We start from the raw sequence: 18002 nt of genomic DNA on the forward strand, positions 1-18002 counted from the left end.
TTAACACACAATCTACCATATAAACCACAATGTCAGTTTGTGTGTTTGTACAGTTGTCTCTCCCCCTTCATAAGTGAAGGTTTTAAAGGCCAATCGTTTAACACAAATGTGTGTTGACGACGGGCGATTTTTGAGGACAAAACAAACTTGAATTTTTTCCCCATAAAAGAGTAATTATGTCTCTTACATTGGAATGTAGACGGTGGCTTGCAAACCGAGCCTCAAGGGCGGTGTACAGAAGCGTTTTTTAAAAAGCCAATAAATACTAGGTACATGGAGGTGAAATTACCTGCACGTGATGCGGAAAGCACAGAGTAAAACGAGTTTTCATTTACGGTACATCCGTAGGATGTCTAATAAATAACGAAGATATAAGCACACCTGGCCGAGGCTTCACACGTTGGGACGCTCACGAGCGAGGCTGCACCGTCGAAAAACTGTTCCAACCAGTCATATTATCATATTTGACAGGCTTTTTACTAGTTATTCAACAAATACACTTCTGTCTTTGTAACCGAAACCGATTGCTTGATTCTTTGGGTGGTGGATACGTGGGGGCGCCGTAAGGGGGGGGGGGGAAGTTAGGATGATTCCAAGGGCCTTGCACTGACAGGGGCCGTAAAAATTATGAGAACATTAGGCAAAAATGTGCGCACATGCTTCATAGGGGCCCATTGTGATATCTTTTCATGGGGCCCAAAATCCCTGGCGGCGCCCCTGTGGATACGTATGAACATCTCACCAATAAACCCATCTTTTATTACCCTCTTCTTCTTCTGTTTTACCCAGAGTGCAAGTTTTTGTTAATTGGCTCCGAGGGAATTCTCGACTCGGCACAAGTTGCAAAGGAAGGGAAAGCCAGCGACAGTGAACCCATAGACTGCTACTGGACCATCCACGCACCACCCAGTTCCCTGGTAAGACCAAACTCTCCTGTAACACTTAATCTATTCAGATATTCCCACAAATTGATATTGTGAATATTTGGTGAAATAAATCTGAATGCAAATCAGATTCGTGGAAATATAGCAATGTGAGAAATATACTTCATTGAGAGGTGCCAGGGCTGTAACATTTCCTGTTAGCACATTCTAACATTGGCAGTCGATATAACACACATATACACACACAAATGGACGGATATTTAAACTTTTAGCAATAGATGCAGAAATCTAGTATAAATTCTCGTGGCCCCGGAACCAAACAAAAAAAACTACATACATATATATATATATATATATTATAGGTTGAGTCAATTTGGAATGTGACAGTTTTTAAGCGTTATTCTAGAGAACTGGGTTGACTAAAAAGCAAAACGTTTTCAGTTGAAAAACAGCAATACAATACAATTTATTAATCTGTACTTTTTTTTATAACATCTTTTAAGTGGCCTCCACCAAAACGGATACATGCATGTTATCTAGACCTGAAATCGTCCATAACCCGTCGCGATAAACCTGTCTCAATTGCTCGAATTTCTTCAGTGATGCGTTGTTTCAATGTCATGATGGTGCGAGGTTTGGTGACATAAACTTTGGACTTCAGGTATCCCCATAGGAAGTAGTCGGGAGCCGTTAGATCAGGGGACCTGGGAGTCGATATCTCCAAATCGGGAGACGACGTGCCTGGGAAACATGGATCGCAAGACTTCCATGGATGCCCAAGATGTGTGTGCCGTCCTGCTGGAAGCAGATATCACCACCGATGTCCTCGTCACCAGGAAACTCTAATATTGCCAGCATTTGTTGATACCCCTCCGAGTTTACGGTCACAGTGCGATTACCTTCTTCAAAAAAGTACGGTCTGCTAATCCCAAAGGCAGAAACGCCACACCAAACTGTGACTTTCACACTGTGCAATGGTCTTTGAAACACCTGCGCAGGTTTGTCACTCCAATAACGGCAGTTGTGTTTGTTGATGAACCCGGAGAGGTGGAAATACGCCTCGTTCGACATAATTAATTTGTGTCAAACATCTGGATTTTCATTCGAAATGTCCATGAATTGCTTACAAAATACCAATCGAGCGACTTTATCGATTTCTTTCAGACTCTGCAGTTTGAATTTTATAGGGATGAAATTGGAAGTAAACGTGCAGAATACGGTGAACACTCGTGGCCGATATGTTCAACACGGCTGATTGACACCTGGCAGAGCGAGTTGGACTCCGCAACACCGCTTCCCTAACCCTGCCAATGTTCTTCGGTGTGCAGACCGTTTGTGCACTGCCAACAAAGTGATCACGAACACTGCCGGTGTTATTGAATTTTTCCATCCACTTCAAAATAATGTTACGGGAGGGAATTCTACAGTGCCGTGCAACACTAAACTCACATCTAAATCTTCTCTGCACCTGCACTACCGATTTGCATTTTAAAAAATGCCCTTACCTTGAACATGCGTTGTGGCACCGACCAGTTCTCCATACTGTCTCTCGCTGCACTGACAGGAAAAACTGCGTAACTTCCAGATCACGTGGCATACAAGGTTTCCCCCACCACAGCGTGCCTTTAGTTGCAGCTGCTTTCTGAAAACCGTCAGATTCCATTGACTCGACCTGGTATATATATATATATACAAAAGCCTTGTGTATTTATCTTTGTCATGGAGGAAGTGACTTCACGTTCACAGAAGTGACGTTGCAACTGCATTGATGTAATTGGTTAGACATCTCGCCAGAGTCGGCCCACAATAAGAATCATGTGCCACCATTTTGTGAAGAAGCATAGGCTGGAGGTCTCAGGCCTTATGCCTCGGGTGTCGGTCCATGGCCCAGCGCAATTGGAATTATCCGAGGTAAATAACCACGTTGTCTTATACAGTGTCTTCAGAAAGTATTCACACCCCCTGATTTTTCTTCAGATTTTATTGTGTTACGGCCTTAATTTAAAGTGGATTCAATTTAATATTTTTGTCACCAATCTACCTTCTACAATTGAATTGAAAATTAACAATTAGTCGCATAGATGGAGCTTTTGCCACCCTACTAATTGAGATAACATTTGATCATATTTTCTATAATATTGCTGACATGGTGAGATGGTTTTGTATGTTTTTTATACAGAGGTGTAAGACCACGAATAACACTTATGGATGTCACGTGATTGTCCTCAGCTCTACCTCAGGTTTTTGGATTACCACATGCACGATTCGAACGAGTGCAAAAGGAACTTTGTTGCAGTGTATGAGGGGAGTCAAGAAATCAGGAACCTGAAGGTGAAGTTCTGCAGCACGGTGGCGAGCGACGTGATGCTGAGATCTCCGCACGCTGTGGTGCGCTTATGGGCAGACCAAGGCGACTGGAGAGCCACACGTTTCACCATGCTCTTCACCGCATTCCTCGACCGTATGCTCACCATATGCCTCAAGCTTTCTTCTTCACATCTCGTCTTCTGTTCCTTCTTCTATCTCAGCTTTTAATATCAATCCCACCTTGCTTTTATGCAACACTCAATCTGATTTGCTTTATCTCATGCTTTTTCACATCCGATAACTTCAAAATAATTGACGTTTTAGCCAGCGTATGCCGAAGTATGAAAAATTTGGCTACGTTAAGAGCACGCTGAAGCACGCTGGCATACGTCGTAGTACGCCGAGCTCGTCGACAAATTTCGTGCATGCACAAAATTTGTCGACGTATGCCAGCGTATGACTCACACCAGCACTCAATTTTGATACGTCGGCATACGCTGGCTAACTCGTCAAGGTGTGACAGGGGCTTTAGCCAGAGGAAGAGCCTGCGGTTTGTGGCAAACAAAAGGGATCATGTGAAAAGTGCCTAGAGAATAAATATTAAATACTAGACAACATGGAAACACTGAATTAACTGGAACCACACTCGGTAGAGCGCATACCTCCACCAGGTTGAACACTTTACCTTTTGTATTGCACTGATAGGCCAGATCTGGATCCGGACCTGAACCAAATTCGAGTCGTCTTGTTGTTTTCATCGAACCAACTCATCCACCAAATTTTGTCATTGCGGTCCACAACGATCTCGTCGAGTCGTCTTGTTGTTTTCATCGAACCAACTCATCCACCAAGGTTTGTCATTTCCGTCCACAACGACTTCGTGATTTTTCGTTTTGGGCCCGATCTCTCAATGGTGAAGAATCACTTGAAAAATAAAATAATTATATTGTCCGGATCTGGATCTTAACAAAAATCGAATCAATTTGTTCTTGTTACATACCCAACTTGACCACCAAATTTCGTCCAAAATCGTCCATAACTTTTGAGATATCCTGCTCACAGACAGACAGAAAACAGGAGTGAAAACAACCTCCATCCCCCTTCGATGGTGGATGTAAAATTTAAAAAATTCACGTGTCCAGATCAGGATCTTCACCAAAATCGAATGAATTTGTCCTTGGCAGACACCCAACTTGACCACCAAATTTCGTCCAAAATCGTCCATAACTTTTGAGATATCCTGCTCACAGACAGACAGAAAACAGGAGTGAAAACAACCCCCATCCCCCTTCGATGGTGGATGTAAAATTTTGAAAACTCTCGTGTCCAGATCAGGATCTTCACCAAAATCGAATGAATTTGTCCATGGCAGACACCCAACTTGACCACCAAATTTCGTCCAAAATCGTCCATAACTTTTGAGATATCCTGCTCACAGACAGACAGAAAACAGGAGTGAAAACAACCCCCATCCCCCTTCGATGGTGGATGTAAAATTTTTAAAATTCTCGTGTCCAGATCAGGATCTTCACCAAAATCGAATGAATTTGTCCTTGGCAGACACCCAACCTGTCCACCAAGTTTTGTACAAATTTGTCCAGAACTATTTGAGATATCCTACTCACAGACAGACAGAAAACAGGAGTGAAAACAACCCCCATCCCCCTTCGATGGTGGATGTAAAATTTTAAAAATTATCGTGTCCAGATCAGGATCTTCACCAAAATCGAATGAATTTGTCCTTGGCAGACACCCAACCTGTCCACCAAATTTCGTCCAAAATCGTCCATAACTTTTGAGATATCCTACTCACAGACAGACAGAAAACAGGAGTGAAAACAACCTCCATCCCCCTTCGATGGTGGATGTAAAATTTTAAAAATTCTCGTGTCCAGATCAGGATCTTCACCAAAATCGAATGAATTTGTTCTTGGCAGACACCCAACCTGTCCACCAAGTTTTGTACAAATTTGTCCATAACTATTTGAGATATACTGCACACAGACAAACATTCATGACCTTCTCCTTTTCAAAAAACGTATAGTTTTTACTTCCTCAAAAACTCTCAAGACTATTCTCTCTTTCTTCACTTTTCTATCAATGCAGTTCTTTCATTTAAGGCCTGGTTTCGATGAGGACTATGTCGTCCGTGACTGGAGCCTTCAACATAAAAAACAACACACAAACAGGAAAGATGTGAAACTCGCATAAAATTAAAATGTGAGACTTGCCGAGATTGATGTGAGATTTGCCTAGATTGATGCGAGACTTGCTTAGATTGATACGAGACTTGCCTACATTGATGTGAGACTTGCCTAGATTGATGTGAGATTTTCCAAAATTGCCTGAAATGTAAGACTTGCCGAGATTGATGTGAAACTTGCCAAGATTGACTGAAATGTAAGACTTGCCTAGATTTATGCGAATCTTGCCTATACTGATGCGAGGCTTGCCAAGATTGATGTGAGACTTGCGTAGATTCATGTGAGACTTGCCGAGATTGATGTGAGACTTTTTTTTTTTTTTTTTTTTTTTGTATACAAGATCGAGGCTCGTGAAAGAGCGAACATTAATCACACAGAAAGACAAACAGACACATAAAACAAATAACATCGGGAGCGGTAGACAAGATGGGGAGAGAGGGGGAAGGACACAAACACAACATTTGAGAGCAGGGACCGAGAGACATGGAGACATCGAGAGATATGTAGGAGGGAGAGGGCTTTGGGGGGGAGGCATGTGAAGGGGGGGGGGCATGTGAAGGGGGGGAGGCATGTGAACGGGGGGGGGGGGGTGGGAGAGGTATAAACATATGGACACTGCCAGGATTTCCAGGAAATAAGTTGGAATTTCAAACAAGGTGGATCTGGGGTGAATTAGTGGGGGTAGAAAAGATCAAGGTTATGGATGGGGGAAGATAAGAGATGGTGGTTAACAGCTGTTTTAAAGACCTGGAGGGAGGAGAGGGATTGAAGGGAGTGTGGGAGTTTGTTCCACAGGCGGGAGAAAAGAGGAATGAAAGAGTGAAGGTGAGCAGAGAGCCGAGATTTCGGCAGTTTAACCATCAGAGGGTTGCTGGCAGATCTTGTGCGACCTGTAGGAATATTTGGGGGACAGAGCACAGAGAGAGCTGGGGGAGCAAGGCCGGAGAGGAGTCGGTAGAAGACAATCTACTTGCGTAGATTGATGTGAGATTTGCCTAGACTAATGTGAGACTTGCCTAGATTGATGTGAGATTTGCCTAGACTAATGTGAGATTTGCCGAGATTGATGTGAGATTTGCCTAGACTAATGTGAGATTTGCCTAAATTTATGCGAATCTTGCCTATACTGATGCGAGGCTTGCCAAGATTGATGTGAGACTTGCGTAGATTGATGTGAGACTTGCCTAGATTGATGTGAGACTTGCCTAGATTGATGTGAGGCTTGCGTTGATTGATGTGAGACTTGCTTAGACTAATGTGAGACTTGCCTAGATTGATGTGAGATTTGCCTAGACTAATGTGAGACTTGCCTAGATTGATGTGAGACTTGCGTAGATTGATGTGAGGCTTGCGTAGATTGATGTGAGACTTGCCTAGACTAATGTAAGACTTGCCTAGATTGATGTGAAACTCGCATGAAATTAAAATGTGAGGCTTGCCGAGATTGATACGAGACTTTCCTACATTGATGTGAGACTTGCCGAGATTGATGTGAGATTTGCCAAGATTGACTGAAATGTAAGACTTGCCGAGATTGATGTGAGACTTGCCAAGATTGACTGAAATGTAAGACTTGCCGAGATTGATGTGAGACTTGCCAAGATTGACTGAAATGTAAGACTTGCCTAGATTTATGCGAAACTTGCCTATACTGATGCGAGGCTTGCCTAGATTGATGTGAGACGCGTAGATTGATGTGAGACTTGCCTAGATTGATGTGAGACTTGCGTAGATTGATGTGAGACTTGCGCAGATTGATGTGAGACTTGCATAGATTGATGTGAGACTTGCCTAGATTGATGTGAGACTTGCCTAGACTAATGTGAGACTTGCCTAGATTAATGTGAGACTTGCTTAGATTTATGTGAGACTTGCTTAGATTGATACGAGACTTGCCTACATTGATGTGAGACATGCCAAGATTGATGTGAGATTTGCCAAGATTGACTGAAATGTAAGACTTGCCGAGATTGATGTGAGACTTGCCAAGATTGACTGAAATGTAAGACTTGCCTAGATTTATGCGAAACGTGCCTATACTGATGCGAGACTTGCCTAGATTGATGTGAGACTTGCGTAGATTGATGTGACTTGCCGAGATTGATGTGAGACTTGCGTAGATTGATGTGAGACTTGCGTAGTTTGATGTGAGACTTGCGTAGATTGATGTGAGACTTGCCTAGATTGATGTGAGACTTGCCTAGATTAATGTGAGACTTGCCTAGATTAATGTGAGACTTGCCTAGATTAATGTGAGACTTTCCTTGATTAATGTGAGACTTGCCGAGATTGATGTGAGACTTGCCAAGATTGATGTGAGACTTGCCAAGATTGATGTGAGACTTCCCTAGATTAATGTGACTTGCCTAGATTGATGCGAGACTTGCTTAGATTGATGTGAGACTTACCTAGATTGATGCGAGACTTGCCTAGATTGATGGGAGACTTGCCTATATTGATTAGAGACTTGCTTAGATTGATGCGAGACTTGCCTACATTGATGCGAGACTTGCCTAGATTGATGCGAGACTTGCTTAGATTGATACGAGACTTGCCTAGATTGATGTGAGACTTGCCTAGATTAATGTGATACTTACCGAGATTAATGTGAGACTTGCCTAGAATGATGTGAGACTTGCCAAGATTGATGTGAGACTTGCCAAGATTGATGCGAGACTTGCCTAGATTGATGCGATACTTGCCTAGATTGATGTGACTTGCCTAGATTGATGTGAGACTTGCCTAGATTGATGCGAGACTTGCTTAGATTGATATGAGACTTGCCTAGATTGATTGTGGGACTTGCCTAGATTAATGTGAGACTTGCCTAGATTAATGTGAGACTTGCCTGGAATGATGTGAGACTTGCCAAGATTGATGTGAGACTTGCCTAGATTAATGTGAGACTTGCCAAGATTGATGTGAGACTTGCCTAGATTGATGCGAGACCTGCTTAGATTTTTTTTTTTTTTTTTTTTTTTTTTTTTTGTATACAATATCGAGGCTCGTGAAAGCGAACATTAATCACACAGAAAGACAAACCGACACATAAAACATATAACATAGGGAGCGGTAGACAAGATGGGGAGAGAGGGGGAAGGACACAAACACAACATTTGAGAGCAGGGACCGAGAGACATGGAGACATCGAGAGATCTGAGAGAGGGCGAGGGCTTTGGGGGGGGGCGTGGGAAGGGGGCAGTGGGAGAGGTATAAAACATATGGACACTGCCAGGACTTCCTGGAAAGAAGTTGGAATTTCAAACAAGGTGGATCTGGGGTGAATTAGCGGGGGTAGAAAAGATCAAGGTTTTGGATGGGGGAAGATAAGAGATGGTGGTGAACAGCTGTTTTAAAGACCTGGAGGGAGGAGTGGGATTGAAGGGAGTGAGGGAGTTTGTTCCAGAGGCGGGAGAAAAGAGGAATGAAAGAGTGAAGGTGAGCGGAGAGCCGAGATTTCGGCAGTTTAACCATCAGAGGGTTGCTGGCAGATCTTGTGCGACCTGTAGGAATATTTGGGGGACTTGCCGAGATGCGAGATTGATGCGAGACTTGTCTACATTGATGCGAGACTTGCCTAGATTGATGCAAGACTTGCTTAGATTGATATGAGACTTGCCTAGATTGATGTGAGACTTGCCTAGATTGATGAGAGACTTGCCTAGATTAATGTGAGACTTGCCTAGACGAATGTGAGACTTGCCTGGAATGATGTGAGACTTGCCAAGTTTGATGTGAGACTTGTCTAGATTAATGTGAGACTTGCCTAGATTGATGTGAGACTTGCCAAGATTGATGTGAGACTTGCCTAGATTAGTGTGAGACTTGCCTAGATTGATGCAAGACTTGTGTAGATTGATATGAGACTTGCCTAGATTGATGTGAGACTTGCCTAGATTGATGTGAGACTTGCCTATATTGATGTGAGACTTGCCTAGATTGATGTGAGACTTGCCTAGACTGATGTGAGACTTGCCTAGATTAATGTGAGACTTGCCTAGATGAATGTGAGACTTGCCTAGATTGATGTGAGACTTGCCAAGATTGATGTGAGACTTGCCTAGATTAATGTGAGACTTGCCTAGATTGATGTGAGACTTGCCAAGATTGATGTGAGACTTGCCTAGATTAATGTAAGACTTGCCTAGATTGATGTGAGACTTGCGTAGATTGATGTGAGACTTTCCTAGATTGATGTGAGACTTGCCTAGATTGATGTGAGACTTGCCTAGATTGATGTGAGACTTGCCTAGATTAATGTGAGACTTGCCTAGATTGATGTGAGACTTGCCAAGATTGATGTGAGACTTGCCTAGATTAATGTAAGACTTGCCTAGATTGATGTGAGACTTGCGTAGATTGATGTGAGACTTTCCTAGATTGATGTGAGACTTGCCTAGATTGATGTGAGACTTGCCTAGATTGATGTGAGACTTGCCTAGATTAATGTGAGACTTGCCGAGATTGATGTGAGACTTGCCAAGATTGATGTGAGACTTGCCAAGATTGATGTGAGACTTCCCTAGATTAATGTGACTTGCCTAGATTGATGCGAGACTTGCTTAGATTGATGTGAGACTTACCTAGATTGATGCGAGACTTGCCTAGATTGATGGGAGACGTGCCTATATTGATTAGAGACTTGCTTAGATTGATGCGAGACTTGCCTACATTGATGCGAGACTTGCCTAGATTGATGCGAGACTTGCTTAGATTGATACGAGACTTGCCTAGATTGATGTGAGACTTGCCTAGATTAATGTGATACTTACCGAGATTAATGTGAGACTTGCCTAGAATGATGTGAGACTTGCCAAGATTGATGTGAGACTTGCCAAGATTGATGCGAGACTTGCCTAGATTGATGCGATACTTGCCTAGATTGATGTGACTTGCCTAGATTGATGCGAGACTTGCCTAGATTGATGCGAGACTTGCTTAGATTGATATGAGACTTGCCTAGATTGATTGTGGGACTTGCCTAGATTAATGTGAGACTTGCCTAGATTAATGTGAGACTTGCCTGGAATGATGTGAGACTTGCCAAGATTGATGTGAGACTTGCCTAGATTAATGTGAGACTTGCCAAGATTGATGTGAGACTTGCCTAGATTGATGCGAGACCTGCTTAGATTGATGCGAGACTTGTCTACATTGATGCGAGACTTGCCTAGATTGATGCAAGACTTGCTTAGATTGATATGAGACTTGCCTAGATTGATGTGAGACTTGCCTAGATTGATGAGAGACTTGCCTAGATTAATGTGAGACTTGCCTAGACGAATGTGAGACTTGCCTGGAATGATGTGAGACTTGCCAAGTTTGATGTGAGACTTGTCTAGATTAATGTGAGACTTGCCTAGATTGATGTGAGACTTGCCAAGATTGATGTGAGACTTGCCTAGATTAGTGTGAGACTTGCCTAGATTGATGCAAGACTTGTGTAGATTGATATGAGACTTGCCTAGATTGATGTGAGACTTGCCTAGATTGATGTGAGACTTGCCTATATTGATGTGAGACTTGCCTAGATTGATGTGAGACTTGCCTAGACTGATGTGAGACTTGCCTAGATTAATGTGAGACTTGCCTCGATGAATGTGAGACTTGCCTAGATTGATGTGAGACTTGCCAAGATTGATGTGAGACTTGCCTAGATTAATGTGAGACTTGCCTAGATTGATGTGAGACTTGCCAAGATTGATGTGAGACTTGCCTAGATTAATGTAAGACTTGCCAAGATTGATGTGAGACTTGCGTAGATTGATGTGAGACTTTCCTAGATTGATGTGAGACTTGCCTAGATTGATGTGAGACTTGCCTAGATTGATGTGAGACTTGCCTAGATTAATGTGAGACTTGCCGAGATTGATGTGAGACTTGCCAAGATTGATGTGAGACTTGCCAAGATTGATGTGAGACTTCCCTAGATTAATGTGACTTGCCTAGATTGATGCGAGACTTGCTTAGATTGATGTGAGACTTACCTAGATTGATGCGAGACTTGCCTAGATTGATGGGAGACGTGCCTATATTGATTAGAGACTTGCTTAGATTGATGCGAGACTTGCCTACATTGATGCGAGACTTGCCTAGATTGATGCGAGACTTGCTTAGATTGATACGAGACTTGCCTAGATTGATGTGAGACTTGCCTAGAATGATGTGAGACTTGCCAAGATTGATGTGAGACTTGCCAAGATTGATGTGAGACTTGCCAAGATTGATGCGAGACTTGCATAGATTGATGCGATACTTGCCTAGATTGATGTGACTTGCCTAGATTGATGCGAGACTTGCCTAGATTGATGCGAGACTTGCTTAGATTGATAAGAGACTTGCCTAGATTGATTGTGGGACTTGCCTAGATTAATGTGAGACTTGCCTAGATTAATGTGAGACTTGCCTGGAATGATGTGAGACTTGCCAAGATTGATGGGAGACGTGCCTATATTGATTAGAGACTTGCTTAGATTGATGCGAGACTTGCCTACATTGATGCGAGACTTGCCTAGATTGATGCGAGACTTGCTTAGATTGATACGAGACTTGCCTAGATTGATGTGAGACTTGCCTAGATTAATGTGATACTTACCGAGATTAATGTGAGACTTGCCTAGAATGATGTGAGACTTGCCAAGATTGATGTGAGACTTGCCAAGATTGATGCGAGACTTGCCTAGATTGATGCGATACTTGCCTAGATTGATGTGACTTGCCTAGATTGATGCGAGACTTGCCTAGATTGATGCGAGACTTGCTTAGATTGATATGAGACTTGCCTAGATTGATTGTGGGACTTGCCTAGATTAATGTGAGACTTGCCTAGATTAATGTGAGACTTGCCTGGAATGATGTGAGACTTGCCAAGATTGATGTGAGACTTGCCTAGATTAATGTGAGACTTGCCAAGATTGATGTGAGACTTGCCTAGATTGATGCGAGACCTGCTTAGATTGATGCGAGACTTGTCTACATTGATGCGAGACTTGCCTAGATTGATGCAAGACTTGCTTAGATTGATATGAGACTTGCCTAGATTGATGTGAGACTTGCCGAGATTGATGAGAGACTTGCCTAGATTAATGTGAGACTTGCCTAGACGAATGTGAGACTTGCCTGGAATGATGTGAGACTTGCCAAGATTGATGTGAGACTTGTCTAGATTAATGTGAGACTTGCCTAGATTGATGTGAGACTTGCCAAGATTGATGTGAGACTTGCCTAGATTAGTGTGAGACTTGCCTAGATTGATGCAAGACTTGTGTAGATTGATATGAGACTTGCCTAGATTGATGTGAGACTTGCCTAGATTGATGTGAGACTTGCCTATATTGATGTGAGACTTGCCTAGATTGATGTGAAACTTGCCTAGACTGATGTGAGACTTGCCTAGATTAATGTGAGACTTGCCTAGATGAATGTGAGACTTGCCTAGATTGATGTGAGACTTGCCAAGATTGATGTGAGACTTGCCTAGATTAATGTGAGACTTGCCTAGATTGATGTGAGACTTGCCAAGATTGATGTGAGACTTGCCTAGATTGATGTGAGACTTGCGTAGATTGATGTGAGACTTGCGCAGATTGATGTGAGACTTGCATAGATTGATGTGAGACTTGCCTAGATTGATGTGAGACTTGCCTCGACTAATGTGAGACTTGCCTAGATTAATGTGAGACTTGCTTAGATTTATGTGAGACTTGCTTAGATTGATACGAGACTTGCCTACATTGATGTGAGACTTGCCAAGATTGATGTGAGATTTGCCAAGATTGACTGAAATGTAAGACTTGCCGAGATTGATGTGAGACTTGCCAAGATTGACTGAAATGTAAGACTTGCCTAGATTTATGCGAAACGTGCCTATACTGATGCGAGACTTGCCTAGATTGATGTGAGACTTGCGTAGATTGATGTGACTTGCCGAGATTGATGTGAGACTTGCGTAGATTGATGTGAGACTTGCGTAGTTTGATGTGAGACTTGCGTAGATTGATGTGAGACTTGCCTAGATTGATGTGAGACTTGCCTAGATTAATGTGAGACTTGCCTAGATTAATGTGAGACTTGCCTAGATTAATGTGAGACTTTCCTTGATTAATGTGAGACTTGCCGAGATTGATGTGAGACTTGCCAAGATTGATGTGAGACTTGCCAAGATTGATGTGAGACTTCCCTAGATTAATGTGACTTGCCTAGATTGATGCGAGACTTGCTTAGATTGATGTGAGACTTACCTAGATTGATGCGAGACTTGCCTAGATTGATGGGAGACTTGCCTATATTGATTAGAGACTTGCTTAGATTGATGCGAGACTTGCCTACATTGATGCGAGACTTGCCTAGATTGATGCGAGACTTGCTTAGATTGATACCAGACTTGCCTAGATTGATGTGAGACTTGCCTAGATTAATGTGATACTTACCGAGATTAATGTGAGACTTGCCTAGAATGATGTGAGACTTGCCAAGATTGATGTGAGACTTGCCAAGATTGATGCGAGACTTGCCTAGATTGATGCGATACTTGCCTAGATTGATGTGACTTGCCTAGATTGATGCGAGACTTGCCTAGATTGATGCGAGACTTGCTTAGATTGATATGAGACTTGCCTAGATTGATTGTGGGACTTGCCTAGATTAATGTGAGACTTGCCTAGATTAATGTGAGACTTGCCTGGAATTATGTGAGACTTGCCAAGATTGATGTGAGACTTGCCTAGATTAATGTGAGACTTGCCAAGATTGATGTGAGACTTGCCTAGATTGATGCGAGACCTGCTTAGATTGATGCGAGACTTGTCTACATTGATGCGAGACTTGCCTAGATTGATGCAAGACTTGCTTAGATTGATATGAGACTTGCCTAGATTGATGTGAGACTTGCCTAGATTGATGAGAGACTTGCCTAGATTAATGTGAGACTTGCCTAGACGAATGTGAGACTTGCCTGGAATGATGTGAGACTTGCCAAGATTGATGTGAGACTTGTCTAGATTAATGTGAGACTTGCCTAGATTGATGTGAGACTTGCCAAGATTGATGTGAGACTTGCCTAGATTAGTGTGAGACTTGCCTAGATTGATGCAAGACTTGTGTAGATTGATATGAGACTTGCCTAGATTGATGTGAGACTTGCCTAGATTGATGTGAGACTTGCCTATATTGATGTGAGACTTGCCTAGATTGATGTGAGACTTGCCTCGACTGATGTGAGACTTGCCTAGATTAATGTGAGACTTGCCTAGATGAATGTGAGACTTGCCTAGATTGATGTGAGACTTGCCAAGATTAATGTGAGACTTGCCTAGATTAATGTGAGACTTGCCAAGATTGATGTGAGACTTGCCTAGATTAATGTAAGACTTGCCTCGATTGATGTGAGACTTGCGTAGATTGATGTGAGACTTTCCTAGATTGATGTGAGACTTGCCTAGATTGATGTGAGACTTGCCTAGATTGATGTGAGACTTGCCTAGATTGATGTAAGACTTCCCTAGATTGATGCGAGACTTTCCTATATGAATGTGAGACTTGCCTAGATTAATGTGAGACTTGCCTAGATTGATGTGAGACTTGCCAAGATTGATGTGAGACTTGCCTAGATTAATGTGAGACTTGCCTAGATTGATGCGAGACTTGCCAAGATTGATGTGAGACTTGCCTAGATTAATGTGAGACTTGCCTAGATTGATGTGAGACTTGCCTAGATTGATGTGAGACCTGCCTAGATTAATGTGAAACTTGCCTAGATTGATGTGAGACTTGCCTAGATTGATGTGAGAGTTGCCTAGATTGATGCGAGACTTGCCTGAATGAAAATGTGACTTGTCTGGAGTGACTGAAATGACCCAATGATCAGAGCAGCATCTGATCGTTTCAAGGTCACCAGCAAGGGAAGGAGCTCTGATGGGTGTTTGTTGGCTGCGTTAATGTAAGGCATTATGTGCAGTGAGATGCAAAGAGGAAAAGAGCAATTTCCTAAGAATCTGAGATTTAATACATTTATATGTGGAATAACATGACTGAGCCCAAGACACTGCATTGGCAGTACTTTTTGTTCCTTGTTGAGTGAAAGCCACATTGTTCAGGAGGCAGTACATTTAAGGATGAAGATGGCGATTAATATTGAATTGTTGGGTACACGAGCTATTGGAGGCAAACTGATATTCTATTGGAGATTGTGATGTTATTCAGCCTTCTCTCAAGCAGAGTCTATTGTGAAGGCATTCCTGTTGATGGAGTGCATGTAGGGAGTACATACCCCAGAGATAGATTTAACAAGGCACCATTCGGACTCGAGGAAGGGTGACAGGTTGGAGCATTCAGCTCTAAGGTTATCCAGATCATCTTTTCTAGCTCATCTGCCTGAGGATGGATGCACTTGTTTTAGACCTTTCAAAATAGCTACTTTATACAGAAGACTAGTACTTGATACATCCATTCCCTTTCGACAGTATGTAATGTACTCGGGCCTTCAGGATGGATAACGTGGAGATCTGCTCAGTTCAGTAAGGTCCTGGCAGATGGTAAAGCCAATTAGCTCCAGATTTGGTCCTCTGAAAAAATGCTCACATAATGTCGTTTGGATGTTTGTATGGCACACCACACAATGTAAAACTAGAGAGGTAATAGAACAACTTACCCTGTACAGTCTTGAGAAACAGGACATGGGCAGGGTTTGCGAACAGAAAATTTGATTGGTCGTTATGACCGAAAATGCCACAATATGTTGTCGAAGTAAAGCTAAACAGAAGGGTTTTGTGTGCTACAGTGTTTAAGTATGTAATTCCATTGAAATAAAATAAAGATTTTAAGAGTCGTAGAAAGTTTTTTGGAAGTTTAGCTTTCAAATCCTTTCAAATCTCCCCTGTCACCCCTCCTACTCAAAGTTGTCTCTTAACTCATCCACAAAGCTGCCTCCTCCCTACTTCCTCTCTCTTCCAACTCATTCCTCCACCTCCTCCAATCTTCTACTTGTTCTCCCCCCTCCCCCACTTAAATTACTCTTCACTGTGCCTCATCCCATCACCATCTAGCCTTTTGTCCTCCTCATCCTTCCCATTCTTCTAGCTCTTCTGCAATCTCCAACAACACTGTCAACAGCTCTCACCACCTCTCCATCGACTCCCTCATCTAACCTGACACCACCCCTCCCCTCTCCTGCACCCGATGCTCCCCCTCCCTCTTTAACAGTATGGACCTCAAACATCCGGGGCCTTCGCTCAAATTTGACCAATCTCTCCATGCAGGTTGCTCCTGACAAACCAGACTTGATCTGCTTAACAGAAACTTTCTTCATCAAGACAACTCTGATTTCTTAGTATCTCTCCCTGGTTACTCCCTCCTCCTGTATGATAGACCCAAGTCTCGTCCTGGTGGTGGAGATGCTATATTTATCAAAAACTCTCTTCCTCACTCTCCCTACACAGCCCTCTCAATCCACCACACCCCCAGGAGTACCTCTAGTTATGGCTTCCCCTCCGCTCCCACCTTTTGTTCATACGTGTTTTGTACCATCCACCAAACAGTGATGACTCCACTTACATCTTGTTGTCTGACAACATGGACCAACTTCTATCGACTCATCCCAACTCTCTTTTCCTCACATGTGGCGACTTCAACTATCATCCTGGCATCTCAGCAAAGGACTTCTGTGACTCACTGGGACTGACACAATCTTTCAATTTCCCGACCCAGATCTCAGTGAACAGTGCATCTTCTCTTCTCGACCTGGTTATGACTAACTTCCTTGCAAATGTTTGCTGTTCTTCTTCTGCTCCAATCGGTTCATCTGATCATTTCCTTGTTAACGAGGACATCTCTCTGGCCCATCTCTCTCTGTACCCACCTTAACCAGTCGAATCCAGCTGCTCCTGGACTCTTTGTCCTTCTCTACTGACAAGGTGGAGTAGTTTCTGTCAAACCTCAAATCTGAGTTTGCAAATGGATCAGACGACATCAGCCCACGGGTCGTAAAATCCTGCTCTGCCGCTCTATCACACCATCTCTCTGTTCTCTTCACCCTCTCTTTTGCTCAAGGTCATCTTCCATCTGCTTGGAAATCAGACAATTTTACCACTTTACACAAAAAGGTGCAAAAACAGATCCTTGCAACTACAGACTAATCAGACTCCTCCCAATAAATCAGCAAGGTCATGGAATCCATCCATCATCGCTTCTGACATCAAATCCTTCCTCTTCTCCAATGGCTTGATTTCTGATCATCATTTTCGATTCAGACCAGATCATTCTACTCAGGACATGCTGCCGCTGCTGTCTCAACCATGGTTGGAGGCCCTCAACGCCAAACAATAAATCATAGCAGTCTCCCTTGCTATATCTCGTGCCTTCGATACGGTCTAGCACCCCACCTTGCCCACCAAACTCTCCTCTTATGGTGTCCATGGAAATGATGACCACTCTCTGCCGCTCCATTCTCATCCCTCAGATTGGCAGGCGGCACCCTCTTCACTCTCTGCAGACCTGGATAAAATCACAAACTGGTCAAACATGTGGAACATGTCCTTCAATCCTGACAAATCGCACACTCTCACTATGTCTCTCGGAAAAGACCATCTGGACAACCCTCCCACCTACTTTC

At 43.0% G+C, this 18002-nt stretch overlaps 1 protein-coding gene across 1 annotated transcript in view; it reads left to right on the forward strand.

Moving 5' to 3' along the window:
- Positions 1-18002, forward strand: part of LOC137434827 (neuropilin and tolloid-like protein 1) — a 123309-nt gene that overhangs the window by 88065 nt on the left and 17242 nt on the right. Inside the window, exons 7-8 of the mRNA XM_068127959.2 lie at positions 790-917; positions 3114-3345. Coding sequence (XP_067984060.2) covers positions 790-917; positions 3114-3345 — 360 coding nt within the window. The remainder of the gene's footprint in view (positions 1-789; positions 918-3113; positions 3346-18002) is intronic.

Source organism: Myxine glutinosa, chromosome 9 (assembly GCF_964187855.1).
Source record: "Myxine glutinosa chromosome 9, kmMyxGlut1.1, whole genome shotgun sequence".
NCBI lineage: Eukaryota > Metazoa > Chordata > Myxini > Myxiniformes > Myxinidae > Myxine > Myxine glutinosa.